Below are 23,556 nucleotides of genomic sequence, written 5' to 3'. Positions count from 1 at the left end.
AGTTTTAAGAGGCACAAACAACTTCTTATGTCTTTTTTTTCAGTAGTTCGATCAAAAATTTTTTTCAAAATATCGTACAAAAGTAAGAGATTTATTTCAAAATTAATTTTTTAATTTACGAATGCCATTGAAGTTTAGTGAATAATTACACATAATTCATAAATGTCTCGTTTAATTAACTGATAAAAATTGATGAGATTGAAATTGTTGGTGATTGTGAATATAATGGAATGTGATGAAATTGGTTGAGATTATTTATTAATTTGAATATGTTGAGTTGATTATTGAAAACCTGTTATATGAGTAATTGATGAATTGAGTTTGGGTTATGGCTGTGATTATGATTGGTTTCATTGTTGTGAGTGATTAACTGGTGAGATTGATTTCGATTTGATTTGTTGGTATTGAATTGAGATTTGAAAATGATTTCTAATATTGGAATTAGTTTGAGTTATTGGAAACAGTTGAAAAAAAGTTGAGAATGGTTCGGTTGGAACGCGAAAAGAGTGGTGAAGTCCAATTTTAAAGGAAAATGCTGTCCAATTTTTGTAAAAATATTCGAAAAGTGATTTTATTTTTAAAATCTCATTTATAACCTTATTTTAAGAAATTATTGAAATTTGATTTATTAATCATTATTGGCTTGACTCAATAACATAAGATTTGAAAGGTCTAAATTTTATTAAAATAGAAAGTGGCTTAACTTCAAAGAAAACATTTTAATTATTGAAAACTATTTGATTTTGATTTATTACAAAAAGTCTTATTTTCACCTTGATTTATTAAGAAAGTATAAGATTTTACATTCAATTTTTTTTAGAATAGATTTTGTTTCAAATTATTTTTGAGTTCGGTTTGTTAAGAGAAAGAAGGAAAGAGGAAAGAGAACACGGCACATGTGATTATAAAATGAATAAAAGGTCATGAGAGGGTGACGAAAAGTAATTAGTTAGGGTGCTGATGTGAGAATGTTAAGTCGTGGGCTTTATGTATAAATGATTGTGCGGGGATGCCCGTATGTATGGAATGGCTTCCAGGAGAAAGTGGCACATGCTTCAGCTGGAGAATCAACGCCTGCAAGTACTTGCAGAGGTCATGTTCGGCATACTTCAGTTGGAGAATCAGTGCCTGCAAGAAGTAGAAACTTGCAGAGGTTCTGCTGCTGGCATGCCTTATCTGACTTACAAGTCGGATTGCGTCAGGTGCGGGTCGAAACCGACAAATGAGCTCATTACATGCGATAGGACTAGACATGCATCATCATTGTTTGCACATTTGCATTTGATTGTGTTTGCTTATCTTGTCTCTTTGTGATTGTGCTGTTTGTCTTATTGCTATTTGTTTGTGTGTTGATCTATTTTCTGTGCTATTAGTTTGTGTATTGAGGTGACTGAGAACTGAGGTTGCGATTGAGATTTGTCTTAAGTTCGAAAAATTTAAAGAAGGTAATTAATTATATAAAGTAATAGTAAAAAGTATTTTCAAAAGGTTTGATAAAAATATAGTTTTATTAAGTAAAGTTAATTATTTGCATTTTATTTCATTACTCTTACGGCATTCCCATTCCCTACTGAGAATGTGTGGTTTGTTCTCACCACAAAATCTTTCACCCTTTCAGTGACATAGGTTCGAAGACTCAGTTGGAAGCTGTGGGCGATTATTAGTCTTATTTGAGTTAAGTTTATGCGTTGAGTCGCTTTCCTAGAATTCCCTCGCCTTTGTTAGTTAAGATTTTATTTTATACAGAGAGATAGGACTTGTATCTGAGTTTCATTTGAATTTTTTTGCATGATATTTATTATTATTAATAACTATGTGACTAGTATTGCTTGGAGATCTTTGATATATGATTTTATATAATAAAAACAAAATTTTTCGGCTTTTTCCTAAAAATTAAAACGCAAAATCGAACTAAAGACTCAGTATTAAACAGTAAATATGGAAAACAGGTCAGTAATGTCTCACTTTTGGTACGATCATGACATGCTAAAAGTTAGGGTATTATATCCTTCACATCAGTTAGTTATTACCTTGCCAACGTGTCAAAAACGAGTCCGTATCAGCTTTTTGATGGCGCCTAAGTAACGTAAATTGTTTAAAGGACGATTCCAGATTTAGAGTGCAACTTTAAGGATGAATATAGGTATAAGAGAGTATAACTTTAAAGAAAAGGAAGACAAAAAAGATACAGTAGTAGTGGCCACGTATATATGTACGTTCGAAGAGGAAGTTTGCTATAACTTGATTTTAAAAAGTTTGAACACCTAGATTTAATATTTTTTTGGTTTAATTACTCTATTAGTCTTTATCATTTTATCAAATTTTTAATTAGGTTTTTATATTTTTTTTCTTTTAATTAAGTCTTTACACTATTTTTAATTTTATAATCAGGTCCTTCTGAATGTAAAAAATGTTTAACCAAATATTTCTCTATAAATTGAAAATATCCATAATTAAGAACTTAACTAGATCTTTAACTACATATTTTTTGAGAGAAATATTCTATTAAGTTTAATATCTTTTATACGAAAAAGACATAATTAAAAAATAAAAAATAATATAAATATCTAATTAAAGAAATATATAAAAATTTAATTAAAAATTTGATAAAACTTTAAGATTCACAGAATAATTAAACTTTTTTTTAAAGAGTAAAGATCTTATGTATTTAATCTAACTTTTTGTTGAAATTTTCAAAATATAAAAAATTTAAAAAAATTCTAGACATATCTTTAAAATTATTTTTAATTTGACTCATTTTGGTTAATTAGTTTTATATTAGTATAAATATTAAAATAAGTTTAATTAATTAATTTGAAACAACTATTTGATCATGTTAAAGTTCTAACAATATTTGAATTAAAGACGAATAGATATTCACAATTTGTAAATTCAAAAATTAATTCAATTATTTTTGAAAATAAAAAATTGTTTTAATTAATGATAAAAATTTCAAAGACCAAATTTAACATTCCATCTTTTTTTTTGGATTTGGTTTTGGGCCAGAATCTGAATTCGCCCAGCAACCCAACCTCTTAATGCTCGACCCTAATCGAAGCTCTTCTCTTCTTCCTCAAAGCAAATGTCTTGGCGCTCCAGCGTTGTCATCGAACCTTCCATCAGCAGCTCGACGACTTGATGCATGGAGGTGATCTCATAGTCGGTCCTCCTCAGCGATGTCACCAGCCTAGATTCGCAGCTTTTCCACTTAGGTTCTGCCATAGTCACCCAGCGCCGAAGACCTGCGTCGCTGACGCTCCTGGTGGTACACCTGCGTCTGCCGTGAGGTTCCTGGTCTCACAGTCATCATATGGCGCTTCGTGCATGTCACAGGTTCCCGTTTCTACCCTCCCAGGTAACCCCTCATCTCTTAGGCATCCTTGAAGGCTGGTTGAAACTGAAACTTAATTATCTTGATTTCGATTGTATTGATTATGCTGAAGAATTGCGAATTCTGCTTCTGTTCTGATTATATTCCTGACCTGTACTGGTGGATTAACTGCCCAATATCTCTGTAGTTGATTGCCCACTGTCATCGCTGCCAGTTGGTGAGCTAAATTGTTACCTTCTCGTGGAGTCCAAGTAGCTCCCACATCTGGAGCCTTTTCCAGCAGTTGGAGAATGTCTCTGATAATTGCGTCTGCTTCAGCTAAGGGCGCTCTTGCTTTAATCGCTTGAATCAGAGGTAAGCAATCTGTTTTAATATGAAATTCCTTATCTGTAGATTTTTAATGAGAATGAGAGCTTCTCTGTATGCTTGAGCTTCTGCTGCTAAAGCTGATGTTGTCCTAAATGTTGATGTTGTCCCAGTGATTATTTTTCCTTGCCAGTCTCTGACCACCGCTGCTGATGCTGCCATGCCTGTTCCCCTGTGAAATGTCGCGTCTGTGTTCACTTTCACCCTATTGTGTGGTGGAGGCCTCCAGGTAATTCTCCAACTCTCACCATTCCGGCCTATCATAGGTTAGTTATCTCTATTGAGCACCTTTGTTGTATTATGGTATTTTGCTGCAAGATGCTCAGAATAGATTACTGCCTGTTCTGGATTGATTTTTGTTTGCTGGAATATGTGATGATTTTTAGCTTTCCAAATGCACCAACAATCACATCCCAAATTGCACAAAATTTTTTCCTATTCATTTCCTGTCTCACTCTTGATTTTTTCAATTGTGTTCATCATCTATTTTTCAAAAGATTTCACATTATAGGTCGTAGGCACAATTTGAAGGCTAGATCCAAACCACACCGCTCTAGTCAACGGGTACAAAAGTAGTACATGTTCTATTGTCTCATCCTCTTCCTGGCATATGCTACACGTGGGTATAACTGCAATTTTGTGCTGATATAAATTCGTGTTCACTGACAGAATTCTGTGCACTGCTTTCCATAAAAATATTCTAACCTTTCCTGGCACTGGTAATCTTCAAATAGTCTACCATACCTCCCTCAAAGTCTAATCGTCGATGCTTTGCTGAGTTTTGTCTCTTCCTTTGAGTCTTTCTCCTCCTTCGCAGCATGGTATTCGGTTCTGACTGAGTACTGTTTGTCATTTCTATACAGCCAAATAAAGTGATCCTTTTTATTAATCAAACTATTGGGCGTTCTAGTTATCAGTTCATCCACATTACCATGGAATATGTCATGAATTTTGTTTAAGTCCCAGCCCTCGCCCTCTTTTACCAACTCGCTCACTCTTCTAAATCGATTTTCTCCGCCTCTCCCCAACTTGTCTATTCCTACCACCCAATTATCTTCTCAAATATCGATCTCTGCTCCATTTTCTACACTCCATCTTCCCTTCCTTCTGAGGAAATCTCTTCCCTCCAATATACTCTTCCATATCCATGATGCATTTCCTCCATTTTCCGCTTCCCATAAGCTGCAATTAGGGTAGTAAATAGCCTTTAGTATCCGAGCCCATATTGCATCCTCCTCCTTTAGAAGTCTCCAAGCTTGCTTAGCCAAGTCTGCTATGTTTTGGCATTCTAAATCCTTAAACTCCAAGCCTCCGTTTGATTTGCTCTTGGTCATTTTTGTCCAGCTCTTCCAATGAATGCTTCTTTTTTTTCCGTTGTTTGTCCACCAAAATCTCGCAATTGCTGATTCGATTTTCTTGCAAAAACATTTAGGGAATTTGATGATGTTCATGGCATAGACTGGAATCGCCTGTATAACTGCCTTTATCAAAAACTCCTTTCCAACTTGATTTAATAATTTCTCTTTTCATCCTTGCATTTTGTCTAGAATCTTCTCTTGTATCCACTCCAGCGCCTTATTCTTTGATCTTCCCCATCTCGCCGATAACCCTAGGTATCTTCCAGGATCTTCCCACGACGCCATTCTGGTGATCTCTTCAATATTTACCCTCTTTTGGATAGATACTTGACTTCCAAAAATCAGTCTAGATTTCTCAGTATTAATTCTTTGTCCTGATGCCTCTGTATATTTATTTATGATATGAATTAGTTGATAAATCTCCTCTTCTTATTCGCACCTGCAAAAATAATACAATCATCAGCGAATAATAGATGAGTGATGACCGGCGCAGTTGGAGCTAACCTTATTCTTGAAATAAGGTTATCCCTCAACGCCTTTTCCATGAGAACAGAAAAACTTTCTGCTGCTAAGATAAAGAGATAGGGCGATAGAGGATCTCCCTGTCTGAAACCTCTTTGAGGGTAGATCTTGGTTGACAATCTTCCATTTATTTTAAATCAATAAGTAGCACTTTTCACGCAGCTCATCATCAACTTCACCCATTCTTTACTAAAATCGAACTTTTCCATGACCCTTTGCAGAAAATTCCACTTCAATCTATCATATGCCTTATTCATATCCAATTTGATGGCTATGTCATTGCTTCCATGATTTCCTTTTCTATTTAATTTGTGAAACACTTCTTGTACTACTACTATATTATCTTGTATGAGTCTTCCTTTTATAAAAGCGCTCTGAACTGGAGATATGATGACATCTAGCACTTTCTTTTACCTTCCAACCAAGACCCTTGTTACAATCTTATATATGAAATTACAGCAGCTAATGGGTTTGAGGTGATTCAGGCTTTCCGGTTGACTCACTTTGAGAATCAAAACAACAGTTGTTTCTCCTAAGTGCTCTGGTAAGTTACTGTCTTCAAAAATCTGTCTCACCACACCGCACACTTTTTTACTCAGAATATCGCAATGCTATTAGAAGAATAGCCCGTTTAAACCATCTGGCCTCAGAGCTTTTAAGCTTTCCATACTAAGGACTGCCTCCTTAATTTCCTCGTTTTTGATCATTGCCATTAGCTCATCATTCATCTCTCTAGTGACTCTTGTTGGTATATCTCTTATGCACTGTTTCAGGTTCTTATCCCTTTCAGAAGTAAACAGCTTAGCTAACCTCATTATGTCTACTTCTCCTTATATCCAATGTCCTGTCTCATCTTTCAATTTGTCAATTATATTCCTCATTCTTCTCTGTATTGTTGTTGCATGAAAGAAGGTTGTGTTTTTGTCGTCCCATTTTAACCATTCAACCTTGATCTTTGTCCCCAATACTTTTCTTCTTGTTTCCAAAGATATGATATCTGGTTCTTCAATTCTCTCTCTCTTCTTTGATCTCTATCCGTCATATCGCCCTGTTATACTTGATGTAGCTCACTTTTCTTTTTTTCTATTTCTTTATCTGCTCTTTTAAACTTTCTTTTGCTCCACTCTATCAACTCTCTCTTGCATCTGCTTCTCTTTCTAGTAAATTGATTCCAATAGTTTCTGTTTCCATCATCCTGCTGCCAACTCCTCCTAATTACCTCTTCGCACTCTTCATGCTCTGTCCAAAAAGCCTAAAACATGAATTCTTTTTTTATCCGGTCTCACGGTTGTGTTTCCAAAATTAAGGCACAATGGTCTGAACTTATTATCGGAGCAGTTTTTAGAATAACATTCTGGTACATATGCAGCCATTTCCAATTCACTAACACCTTTCCCTAGTGATAAAGTTGTTTCTTGGATTGTTGTACCATGGTACTTACTTCCTTTAAGGTCAATATCCATTAAACCATTATCATCTACAAACCTTCTAAAAGTATCTAAATAAATTCTTGATTGTGGATGAATGCCTACCTTTTCGTCTTGACTTAGAATATCGTTAAAGTCCCCCAAATAAGCTGAGGTTCTTTCCTGCTCGTATTACTTACCGTAAGCTCCTGCCATAGTTTCCTTCGCTTTTGGAAGACTGGGTTACCATACACAAATACTCCCTGCCATTTCAAAACATTATTAATGTTAATGCTAGCTTTAATATAATTATCACACCACTCATAAACATCGATATTAGTATTTGATTTCCATAATAAACATAGTCCGCCGGACAAGTCCCGAGGTTCTACGCAAAATATCTTGTCAAAATTTAGCCTTCTTATTATCTTATTCATTTTTTCTTGACTGGTCATAGTTTCCATTAAAAATACTATAAGCGGCTTAACTTTTTTACATAGATTATACAATTCAGAAATTGTCAGGGCAACCGCTATTCCCCAATAATTCCAGCTAATGATACTCATGGCTGAGGTTGGGGCATGTTAAGGCCCGCCTCCTCAGCCATTTGTATCCCCTTAATCTGACCAGAGACATGTACGGCTAACTGATACTCCCTTGTGCCCAGAGTGGTGATGCTATTCTTTAATTTCTTGGGTTCTCTGTTCTCTTGCTCCTCCTTCCATTCCTTTTATGTTAGCAATGGAACCTGTTTGTTTTCTCGTTTCCTTTTCAAGTTTAGCTTCAATTCCAACTTCTTAGCTAATCGCGTTTCCCAATCTGTCCGTGCTTCCGTTCCTTTATTTTCATCTTCATCACTTGCTAACTCTACATAGTAAGTGTTCTCTCCAGGCTTGACATGCTGACCCCGAAATTCATGTTCTTCATTCTGAGCTTCCTTGGATAGCTTCCTTAAAGCATTCTCCTCCGTTCCACCCTTCAACGGTTCTTGATTTTCCTTCCCCCTCTATTCCGGCTTCACACGCTTGTTTCTCCCTCGTTCTTGCTAACATAAGTCTTTTTAATTCTTGGTCTATGGTTTCTTTTTCTTTTTTTCCGGGCCCAACTTTCAATCTTCCATTTTATAGCTGTTCACTTCTCCTTCTTCAGTTATATAATGATTAAGCCCACTTTCTTCAACATTTCATGCTTGCAGATGTAATGCCCCTATGTTAGGCCCAATATCCCTTGTTTGTCCGTTTCCACCTGATTTCTGCTCCTCATACCTCCTTTCTCCCTTCTGGGCCTTTTTGTTATTGGCCTATTTGTTGTTCCTCTCTCTTATCTCCTTAATGAGACTGCTGAGTTTATAGGCTGCTCCTAGGTCACACTGTGTATCCCTCTCTTCTTGAAAATCAGGAATTTTTGGTACTTCTTCTACCCGCTCTTCTGCATCTGTCATCTCTTCTTCTCTCCTTATTTGGTTTTCCCAAACACTTTCCTCCCGAATTTTCTACTGTAGTACTCGCTCAATCCTAATCCTACTCTTCCCAGAGCTTTGTTCTTCACCACTCTCTCTATTAGGGCTCAGATGTTCACGCGCTTGCTCCTCCCCTTTCTCTCTCCAACCTTGTTGTTTTAAGATGCCTCCTCCCATGGTTGGACCTGGTCATCCTTGACTTACTTCCAGTCCCAATGAGTATTTCTTCTTTGTTGAATCCCAGCATGCCATGGCTGTTGGATTCTTGCATGTTTTTTTCTCATGCCTAGTATACCACAGTTGAAATAATAGCTATCCGGCAACCTCTCATACTTGAAAAAGACCCACAATGTCATCTTCTCTCTATCTAACCAGAATCCTATAGGCAGCGCCTTGGTGATGTTGATGCTAACCCTGATTCTCAGATATGGTCGCCTGAGGATGCCATCTACTTTTGGATCTTCAGCTTCGGCCAAGACTCCTAACATTTCGCCGATAAGGATACCTGTCTCTTTGTCCATGAAGTCATGCGGAATTTCATGTACTTGAATCCAAAACTCCATGAAGTCATGATCAAAATCAAAAACTGATTCGCCCTCCCTCCATAATGTAACACCTAAATTAGCCTAGGTCTTACCTCACGTTATAAAGCAAAGGTTAATCAAAGGTTACGACAGTTCTAAGATTTTACATATATTATATAGAAGGAATTAGTAATATTTAGAAGCCCGATGAAGAATACAGCTCAAAAATAGGTTTTCAAAAGCGCAAAATGTACTAACAAAGCTACTGACTTAACGCATAAGAACAGATATAGAATAACAAAACATCATAGTATAATAATATAATATCATAAGACGCTAGCCACGACTCACGGAGTTTTAGCCGGCTAGCCATGTACAGACCATATATGAAACCAGATAGTAAAAACAGCTTATGCAAGTTTTGTTCTCTCAAATACAAGCCTCTAGGCGAAACAAAATACAAAAATGAGAGACATATACATATAATAACTCAAAGGACTCCAAAAGATATCCAGATCCTCCGCTCCTGTCACCAACTATACAACTCACCGAGGTGGGTTGCGACCTGCATCTGAAAAATACAATAGAAATATGGTATGAGAACCAGAGGTTCTCAGTATGGTAACAGTTTCCAGTGATGTAGGATATAAGACCCCGGGACGTCAAAGGCAATCTTAGACTCCATATCCATCAAAAGATTCAAGCTTAAAGCATTCTAAAACAAAACAGCATAATATGTAATTCCTCAATACAACTTAAGCCGTAGCACCATGACAGGGTAATCTACCTTAGGAAATTTCTACTCTAATCAACCACCGCTGTCCCCCAGCCTTCACCAACCGATCCGCCATGCGATCCCATCGTCACCGCCTTCTGAACCTCCTCAACCTCAGTAAAGCACAAGTATATACAATACAAGTAAAATACAAGTAGAGACATATACAACAATTAATACAAGTAGCAATTAGACATATTTAACAGATAGGGAAAATAATGTCAAGTCGGCAAAGCATACAAGCAGGTAGAAAATGCATATGATGAATGTCTACCCTACTGGCTGTGATATCACATTGTCGGTTCAACTGCCAACCCGACACATTCCCATGGAGATGTTGCCCTTCGGAATCATGGTGTGGGAACCCCCGAGATATAGTGCTCGGATCACTATCCAAGGTTTTGCGCCTGTACGCTCTGATGATTCGAAGGGATGTGGGTGGGACCTCTTGCCTCCGTCCTCACATCTAAGCGCAAGTGGGATTAACCACTGTCCTTACGCTGCCACCGCTACCTCGACAGGCGGGATTAACCACCGTCCCTACCAGGCGCATAGCGTCTCATAACCTCAAAATAAAACAGTAGTATAATGGTTTTCAAAAATATTTTTAGTACACAGTGGATCCATCATTTCATTCAGAGTCCTTGACACTTTTCAACCACTGTTCATTTACATCTCAGTTCCTTGATTTCGCATCACATTCATCACCCATTCATCACGCATCATCAAGCCTTCTTCAAAACAACAAAAACCTAGTACTCCGTTTGCTAACATTTTCTAAATAATAGTGTCTAAAACCCTTAAACCATTTCCCATGTTTGAGCACCAAAAAATATGTCCAAAAGTCTTAAAAAGGTGTTATAAAAGCTTACAACTTCGTCGGGAAGGTGAAATAGTTGAAAACAAAGCAAAATTTGAGAAACAGGGTGTGTGCGTCCGCACAGGAGTGTGCGTGCGCACGCCCAGGAATTTTTAAAAGTGTGCGTACGCACAGGTGTCAAAACATAAAAGGGTCTGTTCACTCGCACAACCTGTGCCAGCGCCCCCAACAGACTGGCCTCCCCAACGTGTGCGTGTGCACAGGTTTGTGCGTACGCACAAGTTTTTTCATTGGTGTGCGCGCGCACAAGCTGTGCCAACGCTGCAGACAGATTACCTGCCTCTGCGTGTGCAGACACACAGGTCTGTGCGTACATACAGGTCACAGTTTTTGCAGAGTGTGCGTGCGCACATACCAGAAAAACTCATAATTCGGTACCTTTGCAAAATTTCCAATTTTTCAACACCAACTTTGAATGATCATAACTTCCTCTACAAAATTCCAAATTTTCCAAACTTTATACCGATTTAAAGGGTTTTCAAAGATCTTTAATTCTAAACAAATTTCAACCAATTTTGAAAATCGAGGCAAAAGTTACGATCAGACAAAGTTTATCAAAATTTCACTTTTACCCAAAATCACAATTTTCACAATTGCTTTGCAAAACACAACCAAAACCAAACCAAACCATTCCAAACTCCACTTTTCATCAAAATCAATCCCCTATATCATATTACACCAAACTTACCACATTTTTCCTTCACTTTTCTTTATCCACAATATCAATATCAATATATCCCATATATCACACTTCATTAACAATTTTTCAACTACATCACCAATCAATCAACACCAATATCACACTTATCAACATAATTCACTCCTCAACTTTCCAAATCATTTATCCTCATCATACCACTATTAATCATCAATATCAAACTCAAAATCATCATTTCATCAAACATCATCATACAATATCATTCAACCACTCATCAACCATTCAAATCCAATCCTATCTTATGGATCACTAGGCTAAGTGTCCATGAATATTATATACTACATAGAGAAAATCGAAACCATACCTTGGTCGATCCCCCAATATGAACCAAATGAGCTTTCAACCAAAATTCAACCACCAATATAGCTCCAACAAGCACCAACAAGCCCCAAACTCACAATAATCAAGCTATATACATATAAATTACTACAAAATCAACCTAGGGCTCAACATAAATCAAAAGTTCACAAGAGATCAAAGCCTCTTACCTTTCCCAACAGATTTGGATGGCAAAACCCAAAGCTAAGCAAGGATTAGAGTGAACCTAAACATCAAGAATCACAAAAACTCACTTAATCAAAAAATCCTAGGTACCCGAAATTTCGAAGAGAAGAACTAGGAGAATTTTGAGCTTACCTCTAGAGTTTATTGGATGAATTTTGTAGAGCTCTTCACAAGGAACGCGTAATCGCTGACGGCACGCCAATCGGAGCTCTAGAACTCAAGATATGAGCTTGAGAAGATTGAGGTGATTAGGGTTCAACCTCTTCTTCTCTCCCTCTTTCAATTTCTGAAGTGTGTGTGTTTATGAGGCTAGGGTTCATTAAATGAACCTTTATATATGTTGGACTTGGGTCCAACTTGGGCCCAGTTCAATCCATTAGCGTTTTTAGCTCGTTTGTCCTAACTTCGGTCCAAATCTTTAAAATTAACGCCCGGTTTTCCATTTCTACTGTTTTTCTAAGGTTTTTGACTGTTTCTACTTTTTCTCGCGCAGCACCGGACAAACTTGAACCGGTTCAACCAGTTCAACTGTCGGTTTGCGGCTTTTTACGATTTTTCGCAGAAAACACATTTTCTGACTCAAAAAGACCCACTGAGTCCAAAAATGATGTTTAAAACCTCAAATTCTCACTCTAACTTTTTAGAATCAAAATTGGGCAATATAACCACTTAATTAACTGGTTTGATTAATTGCGATTCTTACACATAATCTAAGATTGACCAAATTTCCTTTGACATTCCATGGACAATTCTGAATAATCTGCAGTCCTTTTTTCCTATCTTGGAAGCTGAATAACATCTTCTTCCATCCAATGTCTGTAATTGCAACACCTTGAGGGTTTCCCACATTCCCAGCAAAGCATTCTTACATGTTTTAAAATTTATCTCCTTGTCACTTATTAACTTGCCCACCACATTTAAGCAGCCTTTCTTATATTCCAGTTCTCCTGGCTTGTTGAGTTTGATGACTTTTCCTTCAATATTGTTCATGTTGTAGGTTGCTAAAAATAAGTTGTTGTGTATTTCAGGTTTCCAGTGATTTTGGAGGTTCAAGTTGAGCGAGAATTATGTGAGAATATATAGATTTGGTTATTGAAACAAGGTTAAAAGTAACTCTCTTTTTGGAGAAGAACCCAAAATTCTTTAGAAGACTCTCCTATTGAGAAAAGAAGAGCTCCCTAGAGGAGAAAAATCATTATGACGATTCCATCTAAAGCTATTGCTAAAGAACTTTCACAGTATGACGGAAGTCCAAGCCCAATGTTTATGTCTTCTTTATGAAACTCTCGACAATCCACGTGGCCACACTGCCATTCTAATTTCTTCATCCGAGGGAATAGCTTCAGTTTCTTCTGCCTTCTCTCTTTGATCTTCTTTACCAAGTCACCACCAAACCAGATTCTTGGTATATCCCTCTAGGCGTAGCTGGTGTATTCGGCGGCTCCCTATTCAGTGCAATGCACGGTTCCTTGGTAACTTCTAGTTTGATTAGGGAAACCACAGAAAATGAATCTGCTAATGAAGGTTACAGATTCGGTCAAGAGGAAGAAACCTATAATATTGTGGCTGCTCATGGTTATTTTGGACGATTGATCTTCCAATATGCTAGTTTCAACAATTCTCGTTCTTTACATTTCTTCCTAGCTGCTTGGCCTGTAGTAGGTATCTGGTTTACCGCGTTAGGTATTAGCACTATGGCTTTCAATTTAAATGGTTTCAATTTCAACCAATCTGTAGTTGATAGTCAAGGTCGTGTAATTAACACCTGGGCTGATATTATTAACCGAGCTAATCTTGGTATGGAAGTTATGCATGAACGTAATGCTCATAACTTCCCTCTAGACCTAGCTGCAGTCGAGGCTCCATCTCTAAATGGATAATATTTTTGTCTTAAGGGATACGAGTTTTTGAAAGTAAAGGAGCAATATACAAGTTGTTGAAAAATCTTCTCAGTACTTAATTCTCGTTCTTTAGCTTTCTTCTTCCTTGTAATTCCAAGATCAGTTTTCTTCTGTGTTTAATTGTTGCCACCTTATGAAAGTACTTCAAGTTCTTGTCTATATCTTTGATGAATTTATACCTTGAGTGTTGTTCCCAGTATTCGGACATAGATGACTCATTTTTCTTCTCCATTGTCTTCCGTTACAAAACAATTTTGGTAGATAAGAATGCTCACTAGAATCTAAGGTTAATATATCTCACTATGCTTGTTATTTGCGGATTCCCCAGTTTGCCACTCTTTTCATCTTCACAAACCCAAAGAAACAACACCACAAGTATAAGGAACAACACTGCAAATATTGTTGAGGCTGTTACTTCTTCACCTTCTTCTTCCATGGATGAAACTTCAGCCGCTTCTAATTGGATCGATGGAATATTGAAGGATCTAACTCACAGCTCTAATAGTGTCTCAATCCCTCAGCTCATCAACGTCAGGGAGATTATATACCCTTGCAACCCAAACGTGGCCATGCTTCTTGAGTACAGGCTCTGCCTCCTCACTTCTGACTCCTCCGCCGGTGCTGGGGCTGCAGCACCACCGCCTCCACCACCTCCACAAAACAAAGCTTCGGTTATGAAGCAAACAAATACTTCAAACATGCATGCTTACAGCACTATGCATTTTCAAGATTCATCTTTGAATCAGTACTAGCCTGTAGTACCGCCAACACCGTTAGATTCTAACAACAATTCAGTTTCATTGGCCATACTTTACCATCACTGCCGCTGCCACCGCAAGGAAAGCCACCTCAGCAACCTGAAGAAGATCTTGTTACAACACCGGCAACCACCACGAGCAATGCCACAGAAATGGTAAGCTCTTGCCTCGGAATCTACGCAACGCTGCCAATCGTTCCTCACAGCCAGAAAGTTGCTTCTGCTTTCCAAGTCTTCAACGGAATCAGCCCCTTCATCAAGTTCTCCCACTTCACCGCCAACCAAGCAATTCAAGAAGCGTTTGAGAAAGAAAAAAGGGTTCACATCATAGATCTAGATATAATGCAAGGCCTCAGTGGCCTGGGCTCTTCCATATTCTGGTGAGGAGAGAGAGGGATAGGATGGAGAGAGGGGGAGAGGGATGGAGAGAGTTGAGGATGAGAGTGCCGTGTAGTGGGAGGGGAAGGAGAAGAGGGTGGCAGAGGTGTAGGGTGTGGGGTGGCGGAGGAACCAACATGGCTAGTCTTCACTGAAATGGCGAGTCATCACCAGAAAAACATTCAGAGACCACTATGGTGTCCGAAGCTCAATCTGGGGACCACTATGGTAAAATTGGAACCTCGAAACCTCGAAGATCAAATTGGGTAATCCCGTAAATCTCATGAACTATTATGGAAATTTATTCTACTCTAACTACATAAAGAACTCAGCATCATGAATGACCTGTCTGTGTATGCATGATCCTTTTTCTTTTATTCAACGAATGTAAAAAAGAAAGGCATACACACAATGATACAATTTTCAGCATCCTACTATGAATTTCCATTGAGTTAGTTGTGAATGTATAAAGATCAAACTCAACTACTTGGCCACTAAACCAGAATTGGAGGTTTAGCGCATTTCTTCTGCAACTTGACAGCTACGTATCCCCCAAAATGACCTGGGCTTCAGTTTTCTGTTGGTGGCCGTAAAAAGCCACCCCATATGAATTTCACATGTACCACAGTTTGCGATTGTCCATGCATACCTGCCAAAGTGCAGAAATTTGACCAACATGTTATCTTCTTTTCAAACATTCCAATAGAATGTACTCCAACATCATGGAGCCTTTAATCAAAGAATAATATTGATTTACATCCCCAGCTTTGTTATTTGAAAACTACCCAGAAGAATAGCAGCTTGGTTTCAATTTATCCGTCTCATTTCAAACAAACTCAAGTTTCATAATGTGGCCAGAAAATAACAAATTGCTAATGTGGCAGCGGAAAATGAGCATGGATGAGGAATTTGGCTGGGAAAGAGGGTCGACCACGTAAATGAGGGGCCTTTTGGGATGAGTGGGAGAAGATGCTTCACAAGGTTTTTATTTTTCCGTTCTCCTGTTGTATCTATTTTGTGCATCTAGCCTTAGTGATTGCAGTCATATTGTTACCGGGTAGTGCTAGGGAGCCAATGGCCTAACTGTACAATGTGTACAATGGGCTAAACTTTTGGTCCATGAATAAAATAAACATCACCCACACTATCTAGAATAACCATCCGAATACCAGGAATAATAAACATCTCATGTCATAAAATCACTCATCCTAAAAACTTAAGTTAATTTTGGAATTCACCAAGAATCGAACCCTTGACCTTTCGGATCTAGAATTCTAATACCATATCATGAACCCGCTCATCCCAAAAGCGTAACCTGACAGGACAATGTAACACTAATGGTCATATCTCTAATACTTTCTAAACCTCCATTGTACACATTGTACGCTTAGACCATTGGCTCCCTATACTTTTCTTATTGTTACCACATTTGATTTGATTAGTTAAAATAAAATAAATTAATCTAAAATAAAAAAATATAGGTTCTTAAAACACCCTATTTATAAATGGCAGTTATTTGTACATCTAATTTGATGTCCACTCTAGACACTTCTTAGTCGACAGTTAATCTAATGGTGATTAAGTTGACGTCTAAATGAATATCGGTATACCACCCTTTTGGGTAGACAAATATCATTTTCCATATATAAATAAACTGATATGCTTATGGCAATCAAAGAATCGGAGGAAATGAAATTGCACTGAAACTTACCCGGGAAACCAACTATATTCTGTAACTGGTGGCCCCATGAGGGCTAAGCCTTTTGACTTCGATAGAGTCATTATCTCGTGCACAAAACCATTTGAATTTACATACGCACCAAGAGGACCCTCACTAGACATCACTAACATATCACTTCGCTTTGCAATTAGAGCCTGCAAATTCAGAATGTTGAAACAAGCCTCACTTTAGTCCTGTGCACTTAAAAGGAATAACACAATCCCAAACTGTTTATATCTATCTGCATTGAAAACATCAGGGATCTTCGAGACATAATTATTACCTGACAGATCTTACACCGAACAAGATCAATACTCTCTAGTAATTCAATTTCCCTGCGCAGTCGGTATGGAATGCCATCAATATCCAAAAGCTCCTGTCTTGTAGATTCAGAAACAGGTATTTTACTGGCAATATAAAATGATAAAACATCAGGCATTTTGACAAGACCATCCACGCTTGGCGCCCCAACTATTTGCTTCCACATATCTACATATTACAATTACAATTATTAGATTTTACCCTAAGTGATTACTGACAGCCAACATAGAAGAACCAAAATTAATTTGTTAGATCCATTTTTTAATACAATACCAATTTACCATATTATTAATCAACAAAGAAGAATCAATTAAGTAATAAATATAATAAAATGTTATAGAATGAATGTAGAATTTCCGCTACCACATATGGTTATACCCAAATCACTGAGGTTAAAGTAAAAAATACCTTTTAAAGCTACTATTTCATCATTTAGAAAATGCATATTCATCTTTCAGTTTGTTTCTTCCCCCACTCCCCCTCTGACTTACTGAGCTTTTAGTTGGGTTTTGTTTATTTGTTTTTGTTTCTGATGTTTCCCTTTCAATATCCCTTTGTGGTGTTTTCTCTCCCTTTTGTGGTGTTTTTTCCCCCTTGTGGTTGGTTTGAATATGTTGATACAGATCTGGGAGAAGAATATAGTGAAGTTGGCTTTTTGTTCATGGAACTACTTTCAGACCATAAGAGATTTTAGATTTAAGTGGAGAAGAAGAATGGATATTTCAGATTGTTGCAGCACTTTGTGTGTAGCTGAAAAAACTATAGAGACTCAGATATGTCTCTGTTTTTGCATGGTAAAGATCCCTCGTTATTGAATATTGGGCCCACTCTCCATTTAGAGTTCAACATAGAACATATCTGATCTTGTTCTTTACATTTAGATCTAAGTTATCTCTCCTATCTGTAACTGCCGCTTGGCTATGTTTATGAATGAAATGTTTTCTTCTGTCAAAAACAAAAAAAAAAGAAGTAGGAACCCCAGCATCAAGGCCCAGAATATTAAACTAAGGGTTACTCTACAAAGAGAGAGTTGCACTGACACAAACACACGATCAAGGGTGACCTGGATCCAAGTGGGGCATGTGAGTTTGGTAAGGAAGTAGGTTATGCTGACTAGGACCGAGAAGGAGTGCCTTCTGCAGTTAGCTCTATATGGGAGGGAACTCTTGCTGAATCACTTGAGCAGAAGTCGGGAGATTCTTGGGGACAATGAAGGCTCCTAACATTTTAAGTTTCCAGTTTGTTTACCTTTCTCATTCTTATTCATCTCTACTGTTTTAAATACATTTTGTACAGTACTATTAGACTGAATACCCAAACTACTTTCAAGTTTTGCAGCTTGATTACCTTTCTACACTCTTATTAGACTAAATATTACACTAGCATATTAGTCTTGTTAACTTATAAATGACAAATTCGATATCTCAATCACATTGGGATAGAAAAATCTGAGCTAAAATGGAAAATGGACAAAAGCATACATTAGTTAGTATTATACACTTGCCAATCCAGAAGACTGTTCCTGGAGATTCTAAGATTTCTAACACATTCATGTTTGAATTAGAATCATTAGGACCAAGCAGTATGTAGAAACAAAAGCAAAACATAATTAAGCAACTTATATTATAACAATGTTGCAAAAAATAAACATTGAAGAAATGACAGATAAAGAGTTGGAGAAGGCAAAGCCAAACTACCTGAAGCTCTTTGTGCAAGCCAATATGAGTCAAACATACGATATACCCAATGAGGCCAGAATGCTCTTGACATTTTATGTGATGAGCAGACATCGATAGTTTTACGGCACCTAAGCTGTTCCCTTATGGAAGACTGCTTTTCCGAAGTAGAACAATGCCCAATTCTTGAATCTTGAATTTCAGCATCTTTTCCATAGTTAGAGAGCAACAATCTCAAGGAGTCAGAATCATTTTGGTTAGACCTAATTTCCTGATCAGACTCATACAAGAATTTATCATCACCACTGCTTGCTGATTCATCCATCAAGTCATGGTCATAGCCAGAGCCAATGATTGAATGGTGCATTCTCCTATCCATTGGCGAAAGCTCACTCTCAAAGCTATCTTCTGAATTTGTTTCTGAATCATTTACCCCAACTTTAGATCCACACACTCCTAGGTGAGAATACTTTGAGGGTAGAAGACGTGAGACGACACAACTATGTGGTATATTACTCAAAGGTGCTAACTTCCCAAAAGCATCCCGTGGCATTCTCGATGGCATGTCTTCCTCAATAATCTGTATCTCTCCATTAGGCTAAGAACCACCACCCCAACCAAACGAAGGGAAGGAAAAAGACAAATGGATAGAGTCATGAACCTTTAACAACCAATGCGGATAAAAGGAAGTAAACATGATAGTATTCTCACCACTCCTTCTGCATCAATCCAATGTCTTTTCAGATGAAAGCGTTGCTGTCCACGGGTGACCAAATTCAATGAACCATCCTCCAGGCGCCCATATTGTCGAATCTATCGGGATGGGTTTCACAAGTTGTTAGAACTAACACACATGTAAAGAGTGTAGCTTAGCAATTATTAAGTCGTGGATCACCAATACAGTGCTTCTCATCTTACTAAACCTTCAGCATTCAATATTGTACAGAGTATAAATATGCACATGTATAAACTGATTTGTCCGCGAGAGAGAGAGAGAGAGACACACACACACACACACACACAGAAGGGGGGGTTGCATGTGATGTGACATGACAGGTTTGGGAAGTGTTGAGGCCTTCATGTTGCTCATACAAAATCATTTTTCTAAATATTCAGTACACAGGCTGTTCTAATTTGATTAAGTTCCATCATTATTCATATACAAACATTTTTTCTACGTTCTTCCTATTCCATTATGAGGTTCCTATCTATAAGTATCAGAGTTTTCAATCCTTAGAGCCCTGGATAGATATCACCAAATATGAAACATAAGAGGGAGCCGTAAGACAAGAGGAAGAGGAGGGGGGGTCATCAGAAGAGAAAAGGGATCCTATCTTTTGAAGGAGATAATCATACTTATGGTTGGTTAATCAGTATGCTGCTGAGAAAGGCTAATGGCTATTGTGATTGCTCAACGACAAGGAAATGCTTTAATGCATGCCAAAAGTGGAGCTGGCACAATCCAAAAGGTTACCAACCAATATTGATGAAGACTTTGGTCAGATATTTGTCACCCAAAATATGATTTCAATCAACCAGCATGGATAGAGGGCAAGAAATAGCATTGGGATATCTTCTAACCGTAGTCCAGAAAGACTGAGCCATCATGAACAAGATAACCACTGATTATTGGTTAACAAATCAGGACATATTGTGATGTGAAACTCTAGAATAACAACTAAAGAAGGTTTCCTCAGTATGAATACGTCACAAACAGCACAATAGTTGGCAGGAAATACCTCTGCAGTCGTTCCAACACTTGCGGCTTTCATCCTATAATTTGCAGTATCCCTGTGAACTCGAATCTGGAGAGGCACCCACAAGTATATGTAATTCATGTTTTCAAGGACAGCTGAAAGAATCCAAAGCATGACTAAAGAATGAGCAGACATGGTAATAAGTTCACCTACCACACCAATAGTGTAAGGAACATCAACCTGACGCAAAGCTCTCCCAATAGCAGCCACAAGATTTGCTTCAGTCACTCTCAGGGGAAGGGTAGCCCCAGGAAAGAGTACGACACCTGAATATTGCTAGGATTAGCATCAGTTCTTTCTGTAAGTAAGAATTTACACAAAGCAAATGAGGATGACAAGATGATAAGTCAAGCGATGACAATTTTGCACCAATTTTACTCCAGGAGCAATAAAGTTGACCATTTGAAAGAATATATTCAACAATCATTAGTAGAATAGAGACCCAAAATAAAAATGAGCAAAAGCACCATAAGACAGTGCTGCACAATGAAAAGGTTAGGACACCTGAAATTCCATCCAGACGCCAATAGACATATAACAAAAGAAAGAACCTTAAAATAAGGCAAGTGAAAAAGCAAAAGATTGACAAGGACTACCATGGTGAAAGCAAAACCTCTTTTTTAATTTATAAATTGAATAGTTTTAGAGGACAGTAACTCATATTCAGAGAAAGAATGATGATTCAAATGTTCAAACATGATCCATAAGCACACTGCAAAGACATTATGCCTTTTTAACAAGATTTTATCAATATTTTACACGAATATTCAGCTACTTGTTGTATATAAAAGTAGGACAACAATGCAGAACCACAGAGCTGTCAGTTTTGACAAAAAACCATGTTATAAGATAAAAGACCATGAAACTGAAATCCGTGAAGGATGACATAGATACCTTCTAGACAGAAAAGCGGAGTGTTCAATACAGCACCACCATCATAGAAAGCTGTCCTATGGCGTGCGTCTTCAACCTCTGTGACATGCAAGTTATCACACTTCACATGAAACAATAACATGTAACAGTAGAAAAGGGAACATACATACAACCAAGTCCAATAGACAAATACCTACCACCCAAATATGAATGTAAGGATACTACACAGGTATTGTAAGTGAACTCGCCATCGAAGGTTGCGCCGCCAAATCCGCGACCACTGTAAACCACACAGCATGAACGATAGACTCTCAGTAACACTAAGAAAAAGTTCAATTTGATCCATTATACCGAATCCATGTGCAAATTGCAATTTCCCAAGAATTAAAATCAGCTAACTGTGCCTCTACTACATCAAATCCTATAACACCAAATGTTCCTTTTTCATATTTCAATAACAATTGAACCAAAAACAAATAAAAACGAAAGAAACCAAGTATATAAGGCATTTTAGCATTCTGTTTCAGTTTAATATAGCACATCCAAATGGAATTTTCAGCTGTAGCTCTCAAGAATCGCAAATAAAAATAGCTAAATCGAATTAAACGCCATAGAATCGAGAAAAATCATAGGAAAAAACAAGAATAAGGCCAATTACGTAGGGTCAGTGTCTTCATCGGAAGATTCGAGAATATCATCAACCTCCTCGATCTGCAACTCCTCAAGATCGAGCTGGCGAATCTGTTCGATCTGATACCTTTCCCTGTCGAGGAGGATTCTTCTCTCTTCTTCATCCATTTTGTTCTTCAGGGTTTGTGTGAATTGCAAATGAAGGTGAAAATAGGAAAAAACTAGAAACGATCAACAGTAATTGTTGCCGCTTAGTGTTCTTTATTTGCAAATGCTTACGGTAATTTTAAAGAACATTTTCTAAGTTGATGACTGACCACCACCTAATATTGCATGTTATTTAGTTATTACATGTGTGCATAGCCTTGTGATTTTAATTTTTACAGTAAAACATACTATTTGTTAAAATTTTTAAAATTATTTTTAAGTTTTATTTTGTTTAAAAATTTTTTTATTTAAATCAAGTATATTTTTAAAAGCTCATTTTTTAAAAAATTGATGACTAATTCGATAATAATTATACAAAAATAATTTTTCGGACAAATCAAGTCACACATAGTTTTCATACATTATTATTGAAATGATTTTAAAATTTTTAAAATTTAATTGTCAGAGATATATTTAATACAATTTGAAATTTTTTAGAACAAAATTAAAATAAAATAAAATTAAAAGATATTTTTAAAATTTTTGACAAAAAAAAATATATTTTATCCTAATTTTTATTATCAACGACTAACACTCATTCAGATTAAATCCCATAGTGATCCCTAATATTTACGACTTTTATTATTTTAATCACTTAAATTCAAAATTCACTATACTTATCCCCATTGGTCCTTGGATCCTTTCCGACATTGAGTTAACGAACGAAATACCGAGTTAGTTCAGACTTGTCACACTAGACAGAAGGCTAAATGATGTTTGTTCATTTTGTCGCTTAAACAAGACAAAAACGAGATCTTTTTAAAGAATGAGGTGAGATAAAATGGTTTGCACATTATATAAACTCTTCTTCGTCTTCTTGTTTTGCCTTATTTAAGCGCTAAAATAAAACGACACTGTTTAATCTTGTATATAGAGTGGTAAGTCAGAACTAGTTCAACATTTTGTTTGCCGACTTAGTACTAGAAAGGGTCCAGAAATTAATATAGTGTCCAAAGCTGAATTTCGAAAAATATTATAATGAATTTTGAATTTGAGAGACTAAAATAGTAAAAGTTGTGAAAATAAAAACTACTTTAGAGATTTAGTCCACCCATTCAACTTCTCAAACATCACCACATTCATCATAAGTGTTATTTAAGAAGATAGAGTAAAAAAAACCATAAATAGAAAAATTAGGATTTTGCCTTCAAAAAATATAAATGATAAATTAATTTGGATTTATCTATCTTGCGTTTTAAGGGCGAGATAAGTGTTGTTTTAGTCCTTAAAATTTAGGATCAAAATGAAAATCGTTCTTAGCCTTTTTTTCGTTTGTTTAAAATAGTCCCCAACATCACATTTAGTATTAAAATCATCTTTTTGAAAAATTTATCTTTTATACATTTAATAATTAAAATAAAAAAATATCTTTCTCTTTATCCTTTTCCTCATTTCCTCATCATCCTCCTTCTCCCTTCTTCTCTCATTTTCACCGCTTCCAAGTCACCATTTTTTATCGTCGAAATACCACACCACAGTTTTTTTTCCTTGTC

The 23,556-nt window shown here is 36.9% G+C and overlaps 2 protein-coding genes across 2 annotated transcripts; one reads left to right on the top strand and one right to left on the bottom strand.

The window, feature by feature from the left end:
- Positions 1 to 13,040: 13,040 nt before the first annotated feature.
- Positions 13,041 to 13,761, top strand: LOC127748525 (photosystem II protein D1-like). Its single transcript, XM_052263126.1, has 2 exons — positions 13,041 to 13,092; positions 13,227 to 13,761. The coding sequence occupies exons 1-2, from the start codon at positions 13,041 to 13,043 to the stop codon at positions 13,721 to 13,723; spliced, it is 549 nt and encodes a 182-aa protein (XP_052119086.1). The 3' UTR covers positions 13,724 to 13,761.
- Positions 13,555 to 22,128, bottom strand: LOC107495175 (uncharacterized). The gene is made up of 10 exons (XM_016116273.3): positions 21,885 to 22,128; positions 21,424 to 21,506; positions 21,248 to 21,325; positions 20,507 to 20,619; positions 20,336 to 20,401; positions 19,308 to 19,409; positions 18,618 to 19,194; positions 16,883 to 17,088; positions 16,591 to 16,754; positions 13,555 to 15,528 (listed from the first exon to the last, which is right to left on the bottom strand). Exons 1-10 carry the CDS (start codon positions 22,022 to 22,024, stop codon positions 15,393 to 15,395), a joined length of 1,665 nt encoding a protein of 554 aa, XP_015971759.1. The 5' UTR covers positions 22,025 to 22,128; the 3' UTR covers positions 13,555 to 15,392.
- Between the last annotated feature and the right edge of the window lie 1,428 nt (positions 22,129 to 23,556).

The sequence above is a fragment of the Arachis duranensis genome, chromosome 6 (genome assembly GCF_000817695.3).
Source record: "Arachis duranensis cultivar V14167 chromosome 6, aradu.V14167.gnm2.J7QH, whole genome shotgun sequence".
Classification (NCBI taxonomy): domain Eukaryota; kingdom Viridiplantae; phylum Streptophyta; class Magnoliopsida; order Fabales; family Fabaceae; genus Arachis; species Arachis duranensis.
This window is presented reverse-complemented; position numbering and strand designations above follow the sequence as displayed.